Source organism: Pelecanus crispus, chromosome 8 (genome assembly GCF_030463565.1).
Source record: "Pelecanus crispus isolate bPelCri1 chromosome 8, bPelCri1.pri, whole genome shotgun sequence".
NCBI classification, from domain to species: Eukaryota; Metazoa; Chordata; class Aves; order Pelecaniformes; family Pelecanidae; genus Pelecanus; species Pelecanus crispus.
Window position 1 is genome coordinate 14,170,181 of NC_134650.1, and position 23,690 is coordinate 14,193,870.

General features: G+C 36.5%; 1 protein-coding gene across 3 annotated transcripts in view; it reads right to left on the bottom strand.

Annotated features, from left to right (window-relative positions):
• Positions 1–3,172: 3,172 nt before the first annotated feature.
• The window catches only part of GABRB2 (gamma-aminobutyric acid type A receptor subunit beta2), a 163,680-nt gene continuing 143,162 nt past the window's right edge, over positions 3,173–23,690 (bottom strand). The window contains exons 6-10 of one of the 3 annotated variants that reach the window (XM_075714930.1): positions 22,371–22,508; positions 21,010–21,162; positions 19,643–19,887; positions 7,130–7,180; positions 3,173–3,520 (exon numbers count right to left, since the gene is read on the bottom strand). In XM_075714930.1, coding sequence (XP_075571045.1) covers positions 3,173–3,520; positions 7,130–7,180; positions 19,643–19,887; positions 21,010–21,162; positions 22,371–22,508 — 935 coding nt within the window. Of the gene's footprint in view, positions 3,523–7,129; positions 7,181–19,638; positions 19,888–21,009; positions 21,163–22,370; positions 22,509–23,690 lie in introns of all 3 variants that reach the window. The other 2 variants (XM_075714932.1, XM_075714931.1) reach the window with 2 other exon arrangements.

Sequence of the window (23,690 nt, forward strand, 5' to 3'; positions counted from 1 at the left end):
AATTGCTGGCTATCATGTCTAATAGAACAATAAAATGTGCAACAACTATATTACAAGGTTTATCTAAATTATTAACTTTTCTAGTTTGCTTATTGAAACTAACAGCAATTAACACGATTAAAAGGATCTAGAATATTCATTTTCAGTCAATTCTAAACTAAAAGCAAATTTATTCTAGTTTACCTGGAGGGTAGCACATATAGCAAACCCCATAGCTCATGTATGTTGGCATAATTTCTCACTTTCACTCAAGTATCTCGGAAGAGGAGTAAGTGCTCACCTTGGGCTCAAGTTACTCTTTCCCCTTGACAGTGCCTCGCCAGTCTTTCTCACCCCCATCTTTTTGTATCACAGTGTTAAGCCTTAGTACAAAATGATAGAATCTTTCTCTCTAATTTTATACATCACATTAATAGCCAGAAGGATATAGTAAAAGTGAAAGTGCTTCTCCCCCCAGATAATGTATCTTTCCTAGTGACACCTGAGCAGAAACCAGACATTTTCTTTCACTCTCTGAATAGGAAAACCAGAGAGTATTATGGCTTGTACTGTAACTTCAGATAAATTAATGTGCAGTTCTAGGATTCGATCTTTGTGGTTTTCATAATAGCTGATGCAGTAAACCAATGCAGAGAGTCAACGTATTCTCTGTAAGGTTTTAATATTTTTTGTGTATCAACCACAAACAGGCTGTGAGCTCCCTGTATTCACACTATGCTTCTGTGAAATAAAAAAGGTTTTGGCAGCAATTTGTGAATTGAAAGAAAAGCTTGTACAGAAGAATACTATAAGACTGCTTTTATTTATGATAATTAGTACCATTTTTAAGGAACAGACTTTGAAGAGAAATGCTGAATTTTGATGTCTCCCCTTTTCTTAGAATTGGAAAAAAATTCCAACATGATTCGTACCTATCAGCTGAAATTCCAAATGCATGTACAAAGCTTATTGTGTTATGCATGAAATGCAGTCAGAACTTATGTGAACAAAAAGCAACACTTCGACTTGGAAAGTTAATCACATGATGAAAGCCTGTCTCTACATATTGCAGAGTCTGAACCTGCAGGCAGTACCTGAATGTACACACAACTCCCTTGAAAACAACAGGTGGTGTGTATGCCTGGCAAATCCCATTTCAGGCTCAAAACTATTCTCTCCCATTTGAAGCAGAAATAAGCATATGATATGCTCGAAACAAAGTCAGAAAATTGGCCTATTAGTTCCCAGAACTGTTTTCCTCCTATCCCTATCATTTACTGTCAAATAGGGAAAAAAAAACGCACAGAAACTTGTAAGAAAATTACTCTTTTAAAGTAAGAACAAAAAATTCAAAGAAAATATTTTGTGAAAAATATTCTTAAGAATTATCTTAAAGTATTGCCAAAGGAATACTTAAATGGGGAAAAAGTATCTGTCTGAAAAAAATTCCTTTGCTATTTGGAAGATACTTGAATTCTAGTTTCAGAAATTTGTACACAGATGAGAGGTAGCATAGATACAACAGATGTGGCTTTTGCTTCATGAAATATTTTGTGTCAAACAATATTGGGGATCTGATTTAGTAAAAGCCATCAGGAATTTATACTTTTTATATAGTTCTTGTGATGTTTTTTTTCATTACAGGAAAAGGTTCTACAATGGACTAAATGGCAAACTCTACTTTGCCTATAAAATTGTCTTTTTTGTCTATTCTATTTTGCCTGTAAGATTAAAGCTCTACGGAATGAGAAAAAAACCCTTTTATTTCAAACAGTTTCCTAAAGCAAAACTGAAATTTGCTAGTTTTTCAATGGAAATCACCCTAAAGCAGGAAACATTCAACAGTGTAATTAAACTATTAAAGTGATGGCTACCAAATTTTTCCCTTTAAAACAGTGCATTAAGGAAAACAAAATAAAAAAGTGAAATGGTATTGCCTAATCCAGAACAAGAAGGTACCCTGTCAGTATTTTTTGTACTGAAGTACATACGTTCGGATCTTTACTGCTGAAAGAGGTATGACACCTTTAATCAAACTGTATGTAAGGTATTAAGCATAACAACAGGGGCAAGCATAACACTGGAAAGATCACACACTTGGAAGAAATCACACAACTCCACATGAGTATTTCAGACTAGGGTATGTACCGTAACTACCAACATTCATTTGCACAGTGTGTGTGTATATATATATATACACACACACACACACATATATATGTACTTTTACATATATGTAGCCTTCCCTCTCCTTGGCCCTGTATTTTAAAATTGCTCTCTATCTCTCCCTACCCTAGAAAGGCAGGGCACCATTGGTTTTTCTTCAGCCACCTAGAGAATTACTATTTGGCCAACCAATTTTGGCACTTTGGACAGATGGTTTCCTTTCCACAACACAAACCAGCAGCGTATCTACCCATTCAGAGCTGATGCATTTTTATACCATTGCTACATTGCCTCTACTGATCACAACTACATCATTGTGATTGTGAGCATATGTTCTCTCTTTAAAATCCAAAAAAAACTAGTGCTTTTTGCTTCAGCTTCTGTGCAAACACCCAACCCTAATATTATCAGTCAAAGGTTTAGTCCATTCAATAAATAACGAAATACCTGAATATGGTTGGGAAACCTCTGACCATCATCATCTTGGAAAGATGATAGGCACTACTTGTTTTCAAGTTTACACATTTAAAAGGTAAAGTGTATATGTTTCACAAGCATGATAACAACTTAGTACGCTCTCTTAAGTGTAGATGCATGTCTTGGATATGCAGTTTCCCTGGGAACGGTATGTACTTCTGTTGAAACTAGAACTTGTTTCTCAAATGCCGCTCTATAATTTGTATCACTAAACTCAAATGGCCATTATGGAAAAAAAAAAAAGGAAGGGAAAGAAAAAAGGGAGAGTGAGGGACAATGAGACAGAAGTGATTGTCAAAATCCAATTTGCCTTCACACTCAAAATGCATTTATATTTTGATAAGGGGATATGTCCATACTGCAACTTAACACCTTTACGATTTAGCAAATACAACCAAAACATTATAAAAACAGACCATAGAGTGGGCCAGCAACTAAGGTGTTTTAAAACAACTTTTTGTCCTGAATTGAATTTTTCTAAGTCCCACTTTTGGCTGTACAACCGATTTGAAGAGAAATCCAGTTCTTGCTTCCTGTGTGGCTTTGTTTCTTAGTTCACATAGTAAAGCCAATAGACAATATTGAAGAAGGAAAAAACAACAGGGAAGAATATGCGCGACCATCGATCTATGGCATTTACATCAGTCAAGTCAGGAATGGTAATTTTCAGTTGAGATGCACGTCTCCGTAGCCTACTTTTCTTCTGTGCCACATGTCGCTCCAGGGCATTGCGACCAAAGCTGTGTCTGGGTAAGCCAGCTTTCCGGTACTGGATGCTCGAAGTGTCATAGGCCAGCATAGTGCTTCTAGGGTCCCCAAGCCCCATCACAGCCTCGGAGGCAGCCATCTCATTTTTAATTTCAAGTGTGCTCAACAAAATATTTTCATGCGGATCCATCTGTAAAAAATAAGAAAGCAGATTTAACAGGAGAGAAAGCAAGCCCAATCAGTTGCAAACTGAAGCCATGCTGACAAGGGCTAGATCTAACATTACTAATTTCCTCGTCGTCAGCCTGTCTAAAAGACTTTAAGCATCGCCATAACTATATCTATTGTCATTTATTTGTGAACTCAAGGAGCAATAAGACCAGTATAGTATCGTGGAATAAATGGTATTTCCCTAGACCCCATGTTCAGTGAGCAGAAGCAAAACCTGGAAATGGAGTACATGCTCAGCTCCTGAAAGTGGGATTCTGACACTCGGTAGGGTATCTGGGGTGAACATTGAACTTTTCAGGGTTTTTGGAGGGAAAGCAAATGGAAAAGGGTCTGCTTTGTTTGGTTTTGCTTCTTTCAAATGAAAGCCTCTGTTCTGACAAAAACTTCAGGCATCCACAAGGTCTCTCTGCCTCTATAAAACACGGCCCAGAGCACTGCACAAGAGATTGCAAATTTTCAGTCCCTATATTCCAAACAGGACTGCTGGTTACTTGGGGAAAGGCACTGACAGAGTCTAACTATAGCTATGTGGAAACTCCATTCCCCAGTGCTAATGAATTTCTTAAATACAGTGCATGCTGTGGAGACCTGAATGCTAGAAGAGCAGAGATCTGCAATTTAGAGCAAGGAAAAACATATACAGAGTGTAATCACATCAAATGTACGTTGAACAGTTGTTTCAATGGGTAGTTTTAGCTACTATATATTTTTTAAAGGCAGTTTAGTGAAAAAATATTAATGCAATGTTGTTAAAAAAACCCGTAGACAATTAAGAGGATTTCAAAGATGAGGAACTAAATTCTACTCTTAGGCAACCTGGAGTAGATCTGAAGAATGGTAGGAGAATTTAAAAATAATCCATTTATAGAAAACAAATTTAAGGTTATTTAGGAAGTTCTAATTCTCCTCAGCCTTCCCTCTAAGTTTATATTTTGAATTGTGTGATTACAGAGTATAATTAAATAAAAATACTTTAAAAGCAATAATGGCTAATGAGCAGCTAATTAAGTACACTGACTTAGTCATGGTAGTGCAGATATACTCCAGGCCAAGTAAGAGATGAAACTGTCCCAGAGGTCCTTTAAGAATAACTCATCTACATTATTCATTTATAATGTACATAATATATACCATGATTATTATTGAAAGTGCACTAACTGTGACTTTTGTGGATTTCTAAACAATAAGATGGCATTAGTCTGTTCTGTAATATTTTGACACCATCAGTCAGCAGGCAGGTACCTCACTGCACTACCCAATATAGCACCGTATTTGCCATTATTAAAAAAAAAAAGTATGTAATATTTCACATGGTACAGTGATAGTGCTGGGTTGAAAACAGGTGCTTTTTAGTAGCATCCACTGCACAGTATTATGAACTGGGAAGTCAGGTACTCACAAAAGTGCTTTGGACCTACTGAAACACTGCCATTTGAGTGATTACATCTGTTCAAGTGATGCATAAAAATTGCCATTCAATTTTTCCCTCTCTCTTTTTTTTTCCCCCCAATCTATGTGAGTTTGCACCCCTCTAGTTTCATTGTATTTTAGTTTTAGATTAAATGTAATGACTCAATGTGAAGCAGCCAAAATCATCTATTTTTGCTTGCTTTCCATCAAAGCCATATAAAATCTTTGAATTTTCTAGTGTGTTAGGGAAATCAATCTTCTTTGAGAAGCACGGGAAAAATGGGAAAGTTGAGCTGGAACTCAAGAAAAAATCCTTTAAGAACTCTGTGGCATGACACTGAGCATGGTGAGGAAACACTGTGCTCTAGCCAGGAAGGCCATCAAGTCAGTTCTCATCTGCAGTAGACAAAACTAAGGCAAAAAGACTATTCTGCTATTGTAATACAAACAAAAGCAAACATATGCAAAAGCTTTCAAATAGATCTATGCAACTTCTTAAGAGAGCTTTCAAATATTTTCTTATAATGAGTGCAGTTATTTAGAAAATTCTTATGTGATTTTTGGGGTAAGACAAAATTGGCTGTCATTTTTGTTATCTCAGACAAATAATTAGACTTTCAGTATCCTGAAAATAAAAGCAATTATAGGCACTTGGCATTCATAGATCCCAAGAATGCCTAAAAAAAAAATAGGGGAAGTATCTTACAAGAGGGGTGCAAAGCCATTTGGAAACTACATTTTCCATGGTTTCACATAGCCTTAAGAAAAGAATAGAAATTTAGTTCCAATGACATCAGGGGAAGTTTGACACAACATCCACTGGTTTTACCCCTTAGCTCAGAGCCTGGGTTATTTTCATCTCAACTTTGTGCATTCTAAGATACTTTCTTTGGAAAGATTTTTAGTGCCAACAAATCTGTTGACATATTAAATCTTCTTAGGATGAATCTACTTAAACATTTTATCCTTTTGATCTGCAATGATATTAGAAATTTGAGTGCTCTTTACACACTCGTATACTTCTGTGCAACACAAATGCAAGAAAAGTTCTTTTAGTCTACCGGAGTTAGATATAGACATGTTTTAGTGACATAATATTACTCCTTCAGTTAACTTTTTGCTTTGATTCTTTTGTCAATTCTGTTCTCATTTCAGTAACTCTCTCAACACAGCAAACTGGTGCAGATATCTGGTAATCTTGGCAGTAGTTAGTAAGATTAGTGATACTGGGCAGAAAAAACATTTAGCAATATTCTAAACTATCTTCTAGGGCAAAGTGTCTTCTTCTGCACATATCACACTGATATCAGAGTTGGAGCACAGCATTTTTCAATATTCCAAGAATTTTTCAGAAGTAGTAATGCAAAATACAGTAAAACTTAGCGATGGGCGAACCTTCAAGTGTTAGAATAGTCAGGTAAGCATCACAAAGTTCAGGTGCTTCTCTAACACTGATTTGACCCTCCTGCACCTGGAACAGTGGATTGACCATAACAAGAACAGCATTTTTCATGGTATTTTGAATACCCAATCTGAAGAACTCCCAAAGTTCCAATCCAGAAGTACAAATGAATGTGAAAATAAAAGAAACAAAGAAACAACCAACAACAACAACAAAAACCCAGAAAAAAATTAATCTAACTTTTCAACCTGTGACTAAAGGTTCCTTGACAGATTAGAGAGAGCTGGGAGTGTTATTTCCACCAAGCAGGTTCGCCCAACTCTAAATAAAACATGCTTTTGTAACTAAGTGAAGCCTGAGATAAAATGATAATGAGTTACATTTATTGTACACAGCACCGCCCATTCAAAAGGATCCCAAAGCGCTTTACAAGCTTTAGAAGGAAGAACCACTTCACTTCCCAGTGAAGCGCAATCACCTCTGAGGCAAAATGTGGTGACTGACAGTGCAGAACAATACACTATATTTTAGTTGAGGAAATGGAGAATGCTGTAGCCAATTGAAACTATGGGGTGGGTGAGTGGTGGTGGGGAATGTTAGGTAAACAGAACAGTTACATAAATTGATATTTGGCCAGATGGGGTTGAGATGACCACGCTATAAAAAAGTGCCATGGGATCTTTAATGACCACAAGTGGTCAGGACCTGAATTTTATGTCTCTGAGGATAAAAACATTAGAAAACAATGAAAGATACCTTTGTTGAATACATTTCTGGACAATGATATGTGCCAATTATTCTTCTGTCCTGTAAGTTAATAAAATCAAGACCAGTTTCCTTAGAGATAAGGCAGCTATTATCTTTCATTTAAAATTAAAGCACTCTAGGGTAATAATAGGACAACTAATTAAAAGATACAGGGACCTCTAAGCCAACAATTAGCATAAGTATATTCTGGCTTCAGAGGTGCTATTACTGCCTTGCCCTGCTCCTCAAGGTAACATAACTTTGTGATGTAAATGTATTTTTTCCAGCTGGTCACTTGACCAAGGAAGATATGATGATATGAAAACAATTGCTAAAATTATTCTGGGGTAAAAGTAAGTGTAAAAGTGGTTTCAAAAGGAGGTGGAAGCAGGTTAAAAAGATCTCTTGGTGCTGAAGGATTGTTCAACCATAGAACTGGACTCTTTATGGTGAACAGGAGAGTTCAAACTTAATGGAGAAATTCCCAGGGACAAGGAAGAAAGGGAGCATGTGAAGATGAAGAAAAAGCAGCAGCAAGTACCATGGAAATAAAAGGTGAAAGCAGAATTGGAGGAGAAATGACCAGAGCTCAGCAACCATGCAAGAGGGTGGGTTTTTTATAAATCAATCTTAAAGGTGGATGACAAAATATATGATGCAAATGATAGTCACTTATAGGTCCAGGTCAACTGGAAGAAAAGCTGACTGGAGCCTTGAAAGAGGCTATGACCTTTTTGATGGCCTCAAACAAGGGGAATACAGAGGAAAGTGTAGAAATGTTACCATTATATATTCTTCCTGCTACCTAGAAACTCCAAAATGATGGCTTTCTTGAGGAATTCCTCTTACACTAATACATTAGCAACTGTAAAATACAAGGAAATTACAACTCCCATACACATACATACATAAACTCCCATACACATACATACACACACACATATGTACATTAGGAATCCTCCAAGGATGACCAAATCTTTGAAACTATAAACATCTAGTAAACCAGGATCTTGGTGATTATGCTCTACCATTACGCCAAACACAGCTTTGTAAGTAGGAGGTAAATTTATATTGAATTGAAAAGATATAATATTGATGCATTTACTTCCTCATATACTGTTCATTTTCAGCTATACCCTTCAATTACAGGCAGGTACTGATGGCTCATTTTATGGCAGAACAGCTCAGAAGCCATGGATAAAATAGACACCTGGACTGGAATTTCTGATGGAAAAACCTTGTGAAACAAAACAGCTGTAAATTCAAAAGAAATATCCTTTTGTTAAGCAGGACTGCCATTAGCCAAAAGCAAAATATGGTGAGCTAAACCAAGAAGGGAGAACAGAAGTACCCAGTCTGTTACAAAGGTTAACACTGAGATTAGGTCTCAGAATTTATGGGTCCTGTGAACTGATATTCTTAAGAACTGAAGACAGAAATAAAGATCTCTTTCGCAATGAAGACCAACATGACATGCCTAGACATATAATTTAATTTGTTAGAGATAAAGACCTTAGTATTATCTATAGCATAGTTTCCCACCTCTTACAGCTGAGCTTTGCTTGGAAAACCAGTAACATCCTATTCCTGACTACTCACAGTAGTTCTGGCAAGATTAGGTGAAAGTACAAAGTGCATTTTACATATAATAGGGATCTTCCACCTCATCAGCAAGGTCTGACTTATTGATTAGGAACCATTGATGTCTGGGGATTGCACTGACTACACAAGGTAATGTGTGGAAGGTAGACAGTCCTGCATAAGCTGCTGCTAGGTTCACTCTGGAAGAAAAAAGTGTTAATGATTTTCAAATGGCACCTGCTTAAAGCTATACAGACATTTTTGATATGATAAGCAATTCTGCTGAGATAAAGCTGTATGAACTCATAAAGTGCAAATGCCTAATATTTCAAAACATCCATATGTGAAACAATGTCCTTAAGAATGTAACAAACACTACATTTCCATTGTCTGTTGAAAACTGAATTTTTTGCCAGCACTGCAGTCACTGTTTATGAAACCACGTTAGCATGCATTGGCTTGAATTGTGTTATACACCTAAGATTTGCATCAGGCTATAAAGCATGCAGTTAGAAGACATTAAAATTAGGTTGACTTATAATTTCAGGTTACTTTGTTTGGTTTCAGGTCAGAAAATCCAGAGAAACTCTGCAAATTCAATCAGGATTTTCTTTAGGTTCTTGAGCTTTTTGAAGCGTAAAAATCTAAGCAAAAAAAACCAAGACACCTGTAAGATTTAAAAAAAACGTGAGAGAAAATGCAAGATCTGGACACACAGCTTTAACACTGCTCTAACTACTTGTAGTTCAATTTCTAGGCATCCAGTTTTACCCTCTGATATATGTGATTTCTTGATCATTACCATTAATAAGACATCAATAGCTTAGTTGTAAGTATTGTAGGATTCTGAATAAATGGTTGAAAACATATGATTTATTTTGGCATCGATTACTTACACACAAGATTCCATACATAAGACATTGCAGAGTAAGTGCCCACATAAAATGAAAGAGGCTGAAGTATCTTTGGCTTGATGACATTTGAATAAAAATCATGAAATATGAACTTGTTCAAACTGCTGCACAGAATCCAATGTTCTAAACCAAAAGCCAACAAGTGAAATGAGCAGAATCAGGACTGCTGTTGGAATTATGGCACAGAATAGGAAAAAATGGAGAAATGGCCTACTGGTGTCCTGTCCTCAGCTTGAACCCTACACCAACATCTAAAATATCATGAAAACATCCCTGAGGTTTGTGGAGTAAAGGGGGATAAATCACCTTAGCCAACCAAGAAAGAAAAATAGAGAGTACACTGTGATTCTGTAAAAAAACATCCTCCATTTCACTTCTGGCCAAGATAACTCTGTCCAATGCAATCTCTAGTAAAGTGGAAGGAATAAATTATGTAAGGCCTTGATGTTGTACATGTAATTTCCATTCTAGTGCAGCAAATATAGTTGACCATAAACAGTAAACAGATATCTGATTCAGGAAATGAGCTTGTAACTTTACTTAAGCAGATACATTAATTTAATGGGACTTAAATAAATATTAAGTTTAGTCATGTTTTCAGGTGATTTCCTGTGAATGAGACTTTTGCTCTCAATCCAAAACCATGAATAATGCATATACACATAAGGAGGAAACCATTTTCTTTTTTTTTTTTTATCCTGCAAGAACATATCACAGTGGTGGAGCTAAATACTAGTTAAGGGGAATTCTAATTGCGAAGTCTTCAAATTTGAATAAACTTCATATTGATAATATTTAAAGGTAGTTGCCCTCCCTTCTAGAAATGTAAGTACAGATTTCTTTTCCTCCAGGAGATTGCAAAATCATCGCTCAGATCAAAACAATTCTTTGTAAGTGATTCTATCTTAAAAATTAAACCCTTCCATGAAATACAAAACCTCTTCTATGTTAAAGATAAGCATCAAAAACTTCTCTAGGAGAAAAGTTGAAAAATTTAAAAATTAATCTGAACTTCCTGAAAGCATTTATTTTTACAAGGCAAATTTTGTAAATACTAAAAGGGGGGAAAAAAATCAATCTTTGACTGAAAATAAACATAAAGGAAGCAATGTAAGTAGAACTGGAATTTTTGAAATTTCAGTTGCAATTTTCAGTGACAATTTCTTATTACTGAGACATTCAGAGGAAGTGAAGGCAGATGATTTAGAATAGAAGTCTTCTGAGATGAATTTTGGATCACCTGAAATCGATTTCCCCTAAATTAGATAGAGCAATGTATTGCTATCTGCAAAAAGAAACCAAACAGCTGATAATTTTAGACACTATAAATAAAGCAAAGGGGTTGACAGTCATCTTCTACATTATAATAATATTTTTAACACTTAGTGCCACCCTAGTGTACACAATCCAGTGATCTCAAGATTCATGAGCACCACTAGGTTACATCCTCTAGCACATAACATTTGGAGTTACAACTTATTTTTTGAATTGAAACTGGCTGACTTATGGCCATTCAGTTGAACCTTGTCAAAGTCTTTATTGCTGATCTGCTTTGGGAAATCAATTCACCAAATTCACTAGCCAGACATGCCTTCTGGACTGCAGCTACATACATTTCTTCTCTTTTGCTGTACATCATTTGCCTTTTTTGTGCCTTACTTCCCCACAATCTGAAATAATGATATAAACTGCATTAACAGATTCTTTTTTGCAACCAAAGGTGTATTTAATTCAAGGTCACTGATGGATAGCAGGTTTGTAGATGCACTACAAATGCAAAAGGGATATCGTGCTTTAAACAAATGGAGTGTACACACACTGTTCATACATTAATTAAACATGGCATTCGAAGGAGCACGGCTGCAGAAAGGAAAACTCACGCAGTTGACTTGACCTTTATTCAGATGTCACATGGAATATCACTACAGATCATGGAAATAAATCACCTTCTGACTGCTTCTGCAAAGTGCTGCAGGCTAAAACTGGAACTTCCTCAAATTTCACTCCTATCAAACCTCAGGTTTCAACAAAACACGAAGAGACTGGTGAGCACTCTGTGCATTGCTGATTGTTCCATATGCAAGTTGTTCCTTAATAATGCATGAATGTAAATTTAGGAGAAAGGCTGAGCTTTTATAATCCATGCCCACTTTTATTATATGTCCTTCAGTAAACTTCTGTGCAAGGAATACCTTCTGACCCTGGATCAAGAATCAGTCCTCGTGCAGTTTTACCTGTACTGCAAACAAAAGGAAAACTCTCCTTGGAGGGGAAAGAAAGAGGATGAATGCTTTCCCTGAAATCTGGACAGTGGCAGCCTCAGTTCCTGTGATATAGAGCAGCGAGGATTTGAGATTTTAGACTGAAATTTTAAGAGCTTCATGTTGCCTTAGTGTTTTAATATCTTGTTCAGTTTATTAACTGAGTCTGTGCATGTAGCCATTTTAAAATTCCTCTTTTTTCCCAAAGCTTTTACAGTCTTCTGCTTACTCATGTTTTATACTAGAAGTACCTCTACTGCGTAGGGTATAAGGTGCAGTTCTATGTAATAAATACTGACTGGTTTTAGGTACCTTTGCAATAATTCCTCCTCGCTAGAAGTAGATTTATATGATTTCTTCAGACAGAAACGAACAAATATTGCTGTGAACTGAAAAGGCCGGAGGCAAGCCAGCAGTAAATTGGAGGGGAAATAAAGGCATTAGCCAAGCCTAAGCTAATGAGCATTGCTTTGGAGCAAGGTATATTATCTCAGGCCTGCAGCCCTGTTAATGCATCGTTACACCTTAGTCTGAAAATTGAGGAGAGCGACCTTGTCTGTTTGCAGCACACTGAAAGCTATCACAAATTGGTCTGCAAAGGGCCACATGTATGTATCAGTGGATTCACATTTGCTCAAGTTAACACACTCCTTCATCTAATTCCACCCCTCTTTTTCAAAAGAGACATCTATGGATATGACAGTGAAAAAAATGCACAGGTTTTTCCACTTATTCACTAGTAAAGTGGTGAAAAGAAGTTTGGAAGCTGTCATGGGAAATGGCAGGTAGCAAAGCAATGCCTGAGCTGACTCTGTGCTGTTTCAAAGTGTGCTACTGTAATGGACAGCATTGTTGGCACAATGAAACAGAAAGCACTCAGTCTTCGTGTCTGAACAGCACATATATGTGAGCCAGTGAATCTGAAAATGTGCACTGGAGACGGAGGATGCTGTGGGACCCTGTTTCCTTGCTAGACTATACAATGGCCAGAAACTGTCCATCCTCAGCCTGCCCAGTTGCGTAGGTGAAATAATTAGGTGCAATCACTTGTGAAACAGGTAATTGCATGGTCTTATTTGTCTTAAAACATAATGCAGCGGAGTCCTCTAAAAATGAAAGGTCTGAGGAAAACTATTCAACTTTTCTGGTTAAACTTGGTCAGACTCTTCTCCTTGGTCAAAAAAGTGCAGGGGAAAAACTTAGCAGCTGAGACAACTTGAAGGGGAAGAAAGTTACCACGTTAAGCGCAGCTGAGGGCAGGTTAAGCTTCTGTTTGTTCTTTCCTTGCCATCTCATCTCCTTTAACAACTGTGTGCTAATTTCGATATAATAACAGTGGGTCTGGAGGGCAATGAATTGCAAAGATACCTATATTTGCTTAAATCTTCTTAGCTTGCTAAGCCCTACATTCATTCTTCAAGAGAACATTTCTATTGTGATTCAAATCTATTAACACGCTGTTTAATCTCATTAAGAACATAAAGTTCTGTGTTCTCTACTTGGTACCCAAATTTCTGATAGAAAAATGTCATTAGTCTGACAATTTCACTTGTTTGTGACTTGGCACTGTGTAACAGCAATGCACTGTAACTTTAAGGTGTGCTGACTGAATACCTTATGTAATAGAAAGACTACTGAGTAAAGAATTACTCATTGTTTTAAAAATAAACTCAGCATATTTAAAAAAAGTCTTTGTGTTCAGAAAAAAACCCTTATCTAAACATGCAGAGGTTAGCAATGTCAGTTCACATTTATTTAAAATAAAAAAGGCTGAATAAATCTGTATAAGCAGTTTTATGAAGTGTTGCATAATATCCTGACATTTTTCCCCTCTTTTCCAGAGGGAAATTCCCTTACTAATGGTCACAATAACAACAGCATCATTGCAAAATTAGAGGTAGAGTTTTATTTATGTGACTTATGTTATCACGTACTTCAGGTACATAGCCTGTACACTTACCATCTCTGTGCTTTAAGCTAGGTTGGAAACGTCTAGGCTTCAGTTATTACTGCAACTCTATACATTCTAAAACCACATTCAGTGATGTATTTACATTATACAAAACATACTGCCACTTCTGTGAAGTGGCAAATCAAATTACTTTGAAAGACTATAACAAATTTTATATAAGAATATGTTAATTTGCAATAATTAACTGTTCCAAACCCAGATGATCTAACTATAAAGGAAAAAAAAAAAAAATTAAACACTACCTGACTAACATGCATGTAAGAATTAGAAAGATAGGACTAGAAATGGAAGGCAAGATGCACCAAATCATTATATGGTAATGCCTCTATAAGGTTTCATATCTGGGTTAAAAAAATGCAAGTACCACATCCTGTTTCTAGCTAATATCCTGGTAAGGAAACCATACTGATGTCTAAGAAAAGACTGATAAGGTGGTCCATCAAGACATGGATCTGTAGCCCTTCTTTTGACAAGAGTCTTGATGTAGGAACTGATCTCAATACTCACAGCAAGTATCATCTCTGCTGCCTGACACACTTCCAGTCTCTGCTGCTTTGGAAGAGGATGGCATACAGCTGCTTTTCCATTATAATCACCCCTTGTCAAATGTACAGCTGGCAAGATGCAAGAAGCACTTCTTTACAGAGGAAGAAGAATCAGCCTTTCATTCAGCCCAGTACATTTACCATGGTCTTTAGAGTGACAGTTCTGGTTTCCATTAAATTACCACATAGCTGTAACGGAAGTTTTCTGATCTATCCAGAATAACAAATACATAGAAATCATTGATACTAAAAAGCATTTTCATCTTTCTTACCCCTCCAGAGAAGTCAATTAATGTATGTAGTAGTCTGGATCAAATGAGTTAGATGAGCAACTGTGGAAAAAAGAGCAATGAATCCGAAAGATGTAACAACAGGATAAGCAGCAGGTTGACTGGGAATTTAGGACAGGAAAATACACTGAAAATACAGAGCTTGGGAGGCGATCAGGCTGCAAATCCTGAACAACACAAAGACTAGAAGATGCATCAGACACATCACAGTGACCAGCATCAGCAAGCCCATCTAAGCCACAGTTCCAAGATGGAAACATCCAAGATAAAATTACTGGATCCAACAATGTAAGAGAAAAATTTAAAATTAATCTAAAACACCTTGGCTACTGGATTCTGGAATTAACTTATGGAGAATAATTCAGTACTGAGAGAGCACCAAGGAGCTCATTATTTGAACTGCAGTAACAGAAATTAAGTATATTAAAATGGCTGGGGGTCTACATCAGCAATTATTCACAGTTGCACCAGGCTCTACACTGAGATCCTGGTTAGGCTAATCATCTCCTTGAAGACAAAGCCAGGCTTCATAAAGGAGAAAACTTGACAGGTTATATCACACTAGCTTGTTTCCCTCCCCCTGCCACCTTCTATCCCAAAAGAAACAGAAACCAAAATTACAACTAGAAGAAAAAAAGCCTCATAGAGGCTTCTAGAACAAATCCTTCCAGACCAGTTTTATGTAATTACAGAATTAACAGATGAAAGTCACAGATTTCAGTAAAGCCTTTGACACATTATCTTAAAATTGAAGAGATGATATGTCCCAGATATATGTACAATTACTCATAGGAAAACAATCAGCTGAACAATTGTGAAGCCAGAGGTTAGAATTTGGCCCTATATTTTAACATATCTGTTAATCATCTGGAAGAAACACAGACAATATATTATATTAGTGCCCTGAGCCTAAAGAAAAGACAGCATGAAATGTGCCTACAAAGGATCAAAAGGATGCTGATGACTGTCAACATTCCTATTTAAAATAAAAAAGTCCGAAGAATAAAATTGCATAACAATGGGTTAGAGTATGTATACCATAGTTTATGACACATATTAGGTCTTCAAGCAGAAACACAACACTCCCAGTTTACCTATCCTTATATATACATTTGCAGTACGATGCCATTCAAAGCAGAAGATATTAAAAAACTTGAGACTATACAGATAATAAAGGCATTTGAAGAAATAACGTAAGATAAGAAAATAGGCTTGAGAAGAGAGGTGAAGAAATGATGTGAATGCTATCTCCAGTAAATGAAGGATGTCTACAGTAAGATGACTCCATGAAAGCCAGTGATTTACCTGTAAGCAACAATATGACTGTTTACAGAGAGAACAATTAGCCTTGACAAAGGCAAAAGATTACATTAGACTGAACGAATAAACTGCTGAATGCAGCTTGAGAAGGTTCAAGATTGGAACAATCATACACATAGCCATTTTATCCTGAAGTCACTGCAAAGAAAACTGAGCATGTCTAGTATGATTTAACAAGTCTGTGATCTGCTAGTAATCGAGTCTGAATCTTCCTTGAGTTTTTTGTCCTTTAAATTTCTCCATGATTTTATTACTCAGGTTTCAGAATTCAAGGAGGAAATCAAGATATAGGCTAAATCCCTTCTCTTCCTTTGCCTTAGCCCAAACAGAGCCTACAATCGTTGAAAATGAGGGAGTATATGAAGTTATAATCTTCTGTGGTGATTCAGACTAGATATAAGGAAGAAATTTTTTACAGTGAGGGTGGTGAAACACTGGAACAGGTTGCCCAGAGAGGTGGTAGATGCCCCATCCCTGGAAACATTCAAAGGCAGGTTGGACAGGGCTCTGAGCAACCTCATCTAGTCGAAGATGTCCCTACTCATTGCAGGGGGGTTGGACTAAATGACCTTTAAGGGTCCCTTCCAACCCAAACTGTTCTATTGTTCTATGATTCTAAAAAAACAAACCAAAACCAAACCCACCACATTCATTGGACATATGACATGAATACAGTATGAAAATTAAAGAAAGATTTGGCCACAGTTTCATCTGGAGTAGCCCAGGGGAAGCTCTGCAGCCAGCCTGATGGTGTTCACTCAGGTGGAAAAAACAGGACATTCTCCTCCTGAGTCACCAAATCTCCAAGGCATTATACTGGATTCAGCAGATACCACAGTCATGGAAGAACAGCTGCTGTCGTGCTTCCGTACTGTTTTGTAGGCTCTCTACTATCTTCCGATCAACACCGAGCAAAAATAGAGAGACTACCAATGTCTGTGCCTGCCCTGGAATCGCTCCATACCAGAGAATTCAACAGCATAAAGGGAGTACGTATTAACTTCTACTTTGATTTTGCAAGTAGTTGTGGATGGAAGGACTAATCAGCACTTCTCCTCTCACCAGCTTTTGTTGTTCAGAAAACTTGGAAGAGGCTGTTACAAAAACTGGTGTTGGAATCTGTGGAAATCTAGTACAGATCTGCTGGTCTGTAATGTACAAAGAAAGATGCTGCACTACAAGCAGCAGTTCCAATAACTATTTATTTGCCTTTTTTACAACATCTATGCTGACTGCAGTAACCAAGCTGTATAGAAGTTTTCATCCTCATGCTTTGAGGATTATTACTCATGGCATTAATGTTTTCTCACATAGTATCTGAAGTCACAAACATAAATTCATAGTATTCCATGTAGTGATATAAGAGGAATCTAGTAATATCACAAAATACTCAAACTTTGTAAAATTTGTCCTTCAATGTTGGATCCTAATTAGAGATGGAGTGTTCATTTGGTCCTATTTCTAAAATACGTGGGTGTTCATGGAAACCTGCATCTGAACCAAATTTGGCAGTTCAAATCCCATTTTTGTTTCTTGTACATGAAAATAATTATATAATATTTGGCCCCCTTTCATAGATAAAATATTCAAGTCCATGAAATATGAATCTATTTTCTCGCTGCTGGTCAAACAGCAAGAACAGCTGTCAGCTCCTTTCCTCCTCCCCAGAGCAGTCTATGCACAGTAGGACAATGTTCTCTGATCACTACTCTTTTCTGACCCTCTCCTATTTGATTCTCTGTCTATTGCTTAAGGGATTGCAAACCTGATTATCAGATCAGAGTGTATCTGGATACCAGAGCAGAACTGCCATAGACTATGAACCATGCTGGCCTGGTATATTAAGCAAAAATCTCAGTATAAAAAAATATAAATAATGTAAAGTTGTTCCCAGTATACTTTGCATTAATCCTGTAGGCTGGTGAATTTTGGCAACAGTTACGGGACTTAATTTACTCTGCTTACTGGATTGGATTAGTACACTAGTTAGTGCTTTCAGATTCTAGTTCATGATTAGCAATTTGCCACTAGACTTTGGCTATTCTGTTACATGGCTGAAAGATCTATTGTTTGAATAAGCATATAGAAAGTACCACAAGTGAAACAGTATACAAAAATATACCTCAGCTAGTGGTGATACTCTGATGCTTATGGACCTTAAATTTCCATTGATGTTAGGGGAAAGACTTCAGGTAAACACAGATTGAGTCTCATAAAATTACCTACAGGGTTTCTTAGTTAATAGCTTTGATTGTTTAAAGGGAAACTGATTTTTAAAAAATAAACTTGACAAATTAAATAAAAGCTTGCAACTTTTTTTACATTGCTGAAAAATCACCAATAGAAAGCAAAAGATTTTACAGAGTCTTCGTGAACTTTACCATGGTGAAATGTGATCTATGGTACCATAACATCAAAATTAATCTCATCATTATGCATTTGCCTTCATTCATGTTTCTCTCAAATTAAAAAGAAAAAAATAAATTAATGAATGAGTGAGATCTGAGCAATGACAATATAATTCCCCATCTTAAAAGACTATATAACCTGTAAAACTAACTGGTTTATCCTATCAACATATAATGGATTTTTGTTGTTCCAGCAAAAATGGAACAAAATGTTCTTCTGTCCACAGGCACACTATGGTAGTGTAGAAGTTCTGAACAAACACGAGAAATTCCACCACTAGAGCTGTATGAAACTTATGTTTCCACTTCACAAATAATCACTTGTGTTTTTTTCTGATTTTTTTTTTTTTTTTTTAAATTCTCATTTTGATTTTTCCCCCTTGGAGTATCATGCTGAATTACAAATTCAAAAAGCTTCCCATGCCAAAAAAACCCCCCGAAAAGATAATTTAACTTTCCGATTTTGCATGTGTACGACAGTTTATACATTTCACAGAGTACATTTTAGCATTCAGCCCAGATTTGCCACTGTGTGAAACTCATCCAAAATGGTCAAAGTAAAAAATGACAAATGCTTTATGACAAGGGCTCCATTTTCATTAAGCATAATGGATACTTTTTCCAAAAGTGTGTATCTTGGCAAATGTATTTTCTGCCTCAATTCTCCATCCCCAGGGGACCATTTTTAGATTCAAAATTAAGTACACAGCAAGTTGATGATTTGTTTCTGAGCAGTTTCTCATTTAGTCAACAGTATCCTGGGCCATTATATGTTGAAAATATGCAAACTTTTCAATCTTTAAACACTTCTGTAGCAAATATTTCTTATCCAGGTCATCTGAAAAACTTATGAAAGTAGGTTAAATTTAGGTTTTATTTCCAACATTCCATACAGCTTTTACTAGAATATCAGCTATAGCCATCATTTTGGATTTGTTCCTTTGGAAACAGATTAGACATATTTAACTCTACATCCTGGCTGAGAAAACATCTCACAGTAAACCTTAATTGAGCGCATGCTTTAGAAAAAAGTCATTCAGTTTTCCAGGCTAGAGGGCAGCATTCATTGCTGAGGTGGCTAAGTCCACTGCTCTGCAGAGCTAAGACAAGACCATAATAATCCCATTCCACTTATTTTCTACAAGAAATTACAATTTAAAGCTCTGTCTGGCAGGAGAGAAAGTCTACCTTCCTGGGGCAATGCTAAAAATATATCCCCGTTTCAATTTACCTTATTGACATCCATTCGCAACTTCTCATTGTTGGCACTGGCAGCTTTTTCTGCTGCTTTCTTTTGACGTTGAGGTCCCCTGCCAAAGAAGATGTAGTTGACCAATGCATACTCCAGCAGAGCCATGAAAACGAAGACAAAACATCCCATAAGGTACATGTCAATGGCTTTCACATATGGAATTTTGGGAAGAGTCTCTCGAAGATGGGTGTTAATTGTTGTCATTGTGAGCACAGTCGTGATTCCTGGAAAAAAGAATTGACAAGTCTATTGACTGAATTAATTTTAATTTTCTAGCATAATAGCTCATAATACTCAAACGCTAGAGCTGAAAAATTCTAGGAGACTTTTCCTCCTGGTGGGAAAAAAACACACCACCAACCTCTGTCTATATTCCTTATCTTTGTCTTTATTTTTTTGTACCGCAAAGATTACACCTGTAATAAATTGCATTCAATCAAACAAACAATAGTTGGATTCTGTGAGTATGTTTGTAACCAGCTAAACTGTAACCTTGTCTAAGAAGTCTCAGTTATAAATTACCAGCCTAGAGTCACTGTTATCTCGTTTTCCTCCAGCATTTTCAGGATGTCTGCAGTCTTGAATTCTTGTGGGAAAATGCACACAGAAAGGCCTGGTAAAACTCAGACAGTATTCTATAAAGTTAAACTGTCAAATTCTCCATTGTACCTTTTATGGTGATTTACTTATTTTATCTATTATATGAGAGCTGTACTGGCAGGAATTGGTCTGATTTACACAAAATTTGGCAATATATACTCATATTTATTTCATAACATGCTTGCATCCTCTGACAAGGGGCACAGTATAAACAAACACACATGGGATAAGTGATGAGATATATAAGTACTCTAGAGATTAATTAGGGAAATGGTTTTGCTTTTAGAATGTAAGGTAACAGTAAGGAAAAAAGCCCTCAACTTAAGAGGAAGTTAGCTATACAACCCTGGTAAAACTTTATTTAATTCATACCTGAAAGGAAAAGCAATTTATAACCCATAACACAGTGCTGAATGTGTAGTCTAGACTGCCATGGGCAAAAGCAAACTAAATGCATTCTCTTTGGAGAAAAACAAGCAGTAAAACAACAACAGAAAATGTTGAGACAATTAGGCTAATTCTGGTTACAATGATTATACAGTTAGCTAATTCAGACACAAAATCACTTTAATTTTTATTTAAATTGTGATAATTTAAATGCTGATTCAAATAATACAAAGCTTAACAAGCCAGACACAGAAAGATCCAACAGATTTATTTTTCAAATCGTGCACTATCCACGAAGCCAGAAGCAAGAAAAAGCATTCAGCTAATGCACACTGCATGAGATGTGTAAAAATGCCTACCTAAAGCAACTCTTGCAGCTGAAGCATCATAATTAATCCAGAAAGAAACCCAGGACAGGATAGTGATCAGAATAGAAGGCATGTAGGTCTGCAGAATGAAGTAACCAATGTTTCTCTTAAGTTTAAAGCTGAGAGACAGCCTTGGGTAGGCACCTAAAAGAGAATATTTGGTATGGCCGTAATTTACTTGTATAAAGCCTGAAAACATTTTTCTGTCATCTTGGTTTTATTGTTTCATGCAACATAGAGTACACACAGAGTTGAAAGATCCAGGATAATCAGCTGCAGAATTTCTAGCAAGAACTGGAATTAAATAATCTTTTATTCTAAGGCTACAAGGATGCTCTTGGTGAATATCTGCTGGTAATCATACTATTCAACAATCAACAGCCAGAATACATTTCAGAGCATCAAAGCATAGAAATGTTTCTTCCCTGACAAGCTGTGGTATGCCCACCTCAGTGTAACCCTTTTTCTAACCTTCTCTCCAAGCAATGCAATGCTTGCCTTTTGTCACTGGGCACCAGAAATATTTTGGTGTATGAAACACTTGTCAAAATAGGTGCCTAGAGATCACTATTCAAGTCCCATTTCTGCTGGGTTTTGAAGGATTTGGGGTGCGCAATCCTTCTATAGTGCCCTCAAAGATGATTTCTGGCCATATCTAGAAAGTGAGTTTTGAAGATTTTTTTTTTTTTTTAACACACTTATCAGCTTTCTCAAGTGGGTAAACAACATCACATAGTAATAGCCCGACCCAACTCTTGTCTCTCTTGAATGATTTAATGTCATTGAAATGTTCTAGTTGTTTCTTGTTTTTTTATTTTATGAAATCCAATCTTATTTTTGACTCCTCCTCACAAAGCACCTTTTCAGCCTTCAGAAAGTCATATGCTTCCTAGCATAGGCTAAACTACAAATCTTGTGGAACAAGGATTTTAAAGGTTTTACAGTGAAGACAAAATAATTAGTCTAATAAATCCACAGCTTGGCACGTTACATCTAGAAATAGCGAGAGAAAGGTACCTGAATTTCCTACATACTGGGTTACTTCTTGTTGGGTTTAGGGCACTGAGATGTATAAGTGGCTTAATCAGTTTTCACAGGAAAACAGAAAATACAGCTTGTTTGACTGAGCCTTAACATGACAGACTACTGTATCCTCTTCATATGTTAATGAGTGATGCCTTATACACTGTGAAAGGTGTAATAAAAACTGTTCCTTTCAAAATTCACAGTTGCTGCTCTAATTTATTCCTGTTTCTGAAATTCTTGCTCAGATCCTGAACTGCACGTTGAGAATTAACCTGTTTCTAAAAGTCTTCCCAGTGAATTCCCCTTTTAGCTTCCCCTCCACAAACCTGTAGAGAAAACAACATTCTTGGTGATAAGCTTGTAGTCTACAATGGAGAACTGTGGCAGTTCGATCTTTGTCACTCCTGTGACTGCATTATCACCCCCACGCCAGTAAAATTCAATGTCATCTGTTGTATAGCCATCTATGAAAACAGGAGTAAACAGTTAAGATACACATCTCTTCTGACATCATGGAAAACAGTCCAGAGAATTAATTAAGAAAATAACTTCAAGTGTATTTCTAAAATTGAACCGTTAGTAACGTAATAGATATAAACACACAGACAGACACAGGTAATTCTAAGTATAATTTCAAATGGCAATCCTAGGTGTATTTTAATCTTTGTTTTTTTAAAGATATACTACTATATCAATATATTAATAAAGCAAACCTTTGAAAACAAATTAAGACTACACACATCCCATATATAGATAGTAACCGTACATTCAGCTTAAGGTAACTTCTGATCCCAAGGTTGGATAAAACAGTGTGGGTTTGCTGTAATTTCAGCCCCTGGGCTGAAACATTAGCACTGGTAACAGAAACATGACCAGGTCACCAAGTGAGGCCTGGAAGAGATGCTTTTCTGTCTTGTGCACCATGATCAGCATAGGAAAGAGGACAGTGACAGTAATACGGGTAAGAGAGAAGTTCAGCATACAGTCATCTCATGATATTTCCTCTGTTTGCTATATAGTTTATAATCTGACTATAGATGAAAAGCACAAACTTTAGTTCAAACCCATTTAGATTTTACTTGTAAAACCAGCATCATTCTTTCTCTGAAAATGGCCTGAATGCAATAAGACAGCCACATTCAGTGAGGCCCTTGCAAGAAGCAACTGTAGCAGATGCAACAGCCATCACTCTGGATGGCAAAAAAACATCCACAAAAAAACAACCAAAGAAAAAAAAAATTCCACCACCCGCAAAAATACCTGAGGAGACAGCACATGTCACACAGCCACAAAACATATGCATGAAATATGAATCTGGGTTCACCAAATGGCAGCTGAGCTAACTTGCATACTTCAGAGTTGGTATACAGAACTGATCAGTAGACATCAGAAATAAACCTGCTACAAACCCAGGAAATAAAATATTCATGAAGGTTTGTAGCCTTTTAAAGGTTTTTGTTGTTGAAAATTAAAAGTAAAAAGAACAGCTCAGACTATGACCTTTTGGGAAACTGACATAATAAAATGATATATATATTTGACCTTCCCACCCACAGACAAAGGAAAAAATTATATAATAAACACCATTTTAGAGTGCTCAAATAGCACTTAATTTCAAGGAATAATGCAGATTATGCATTTTGTGA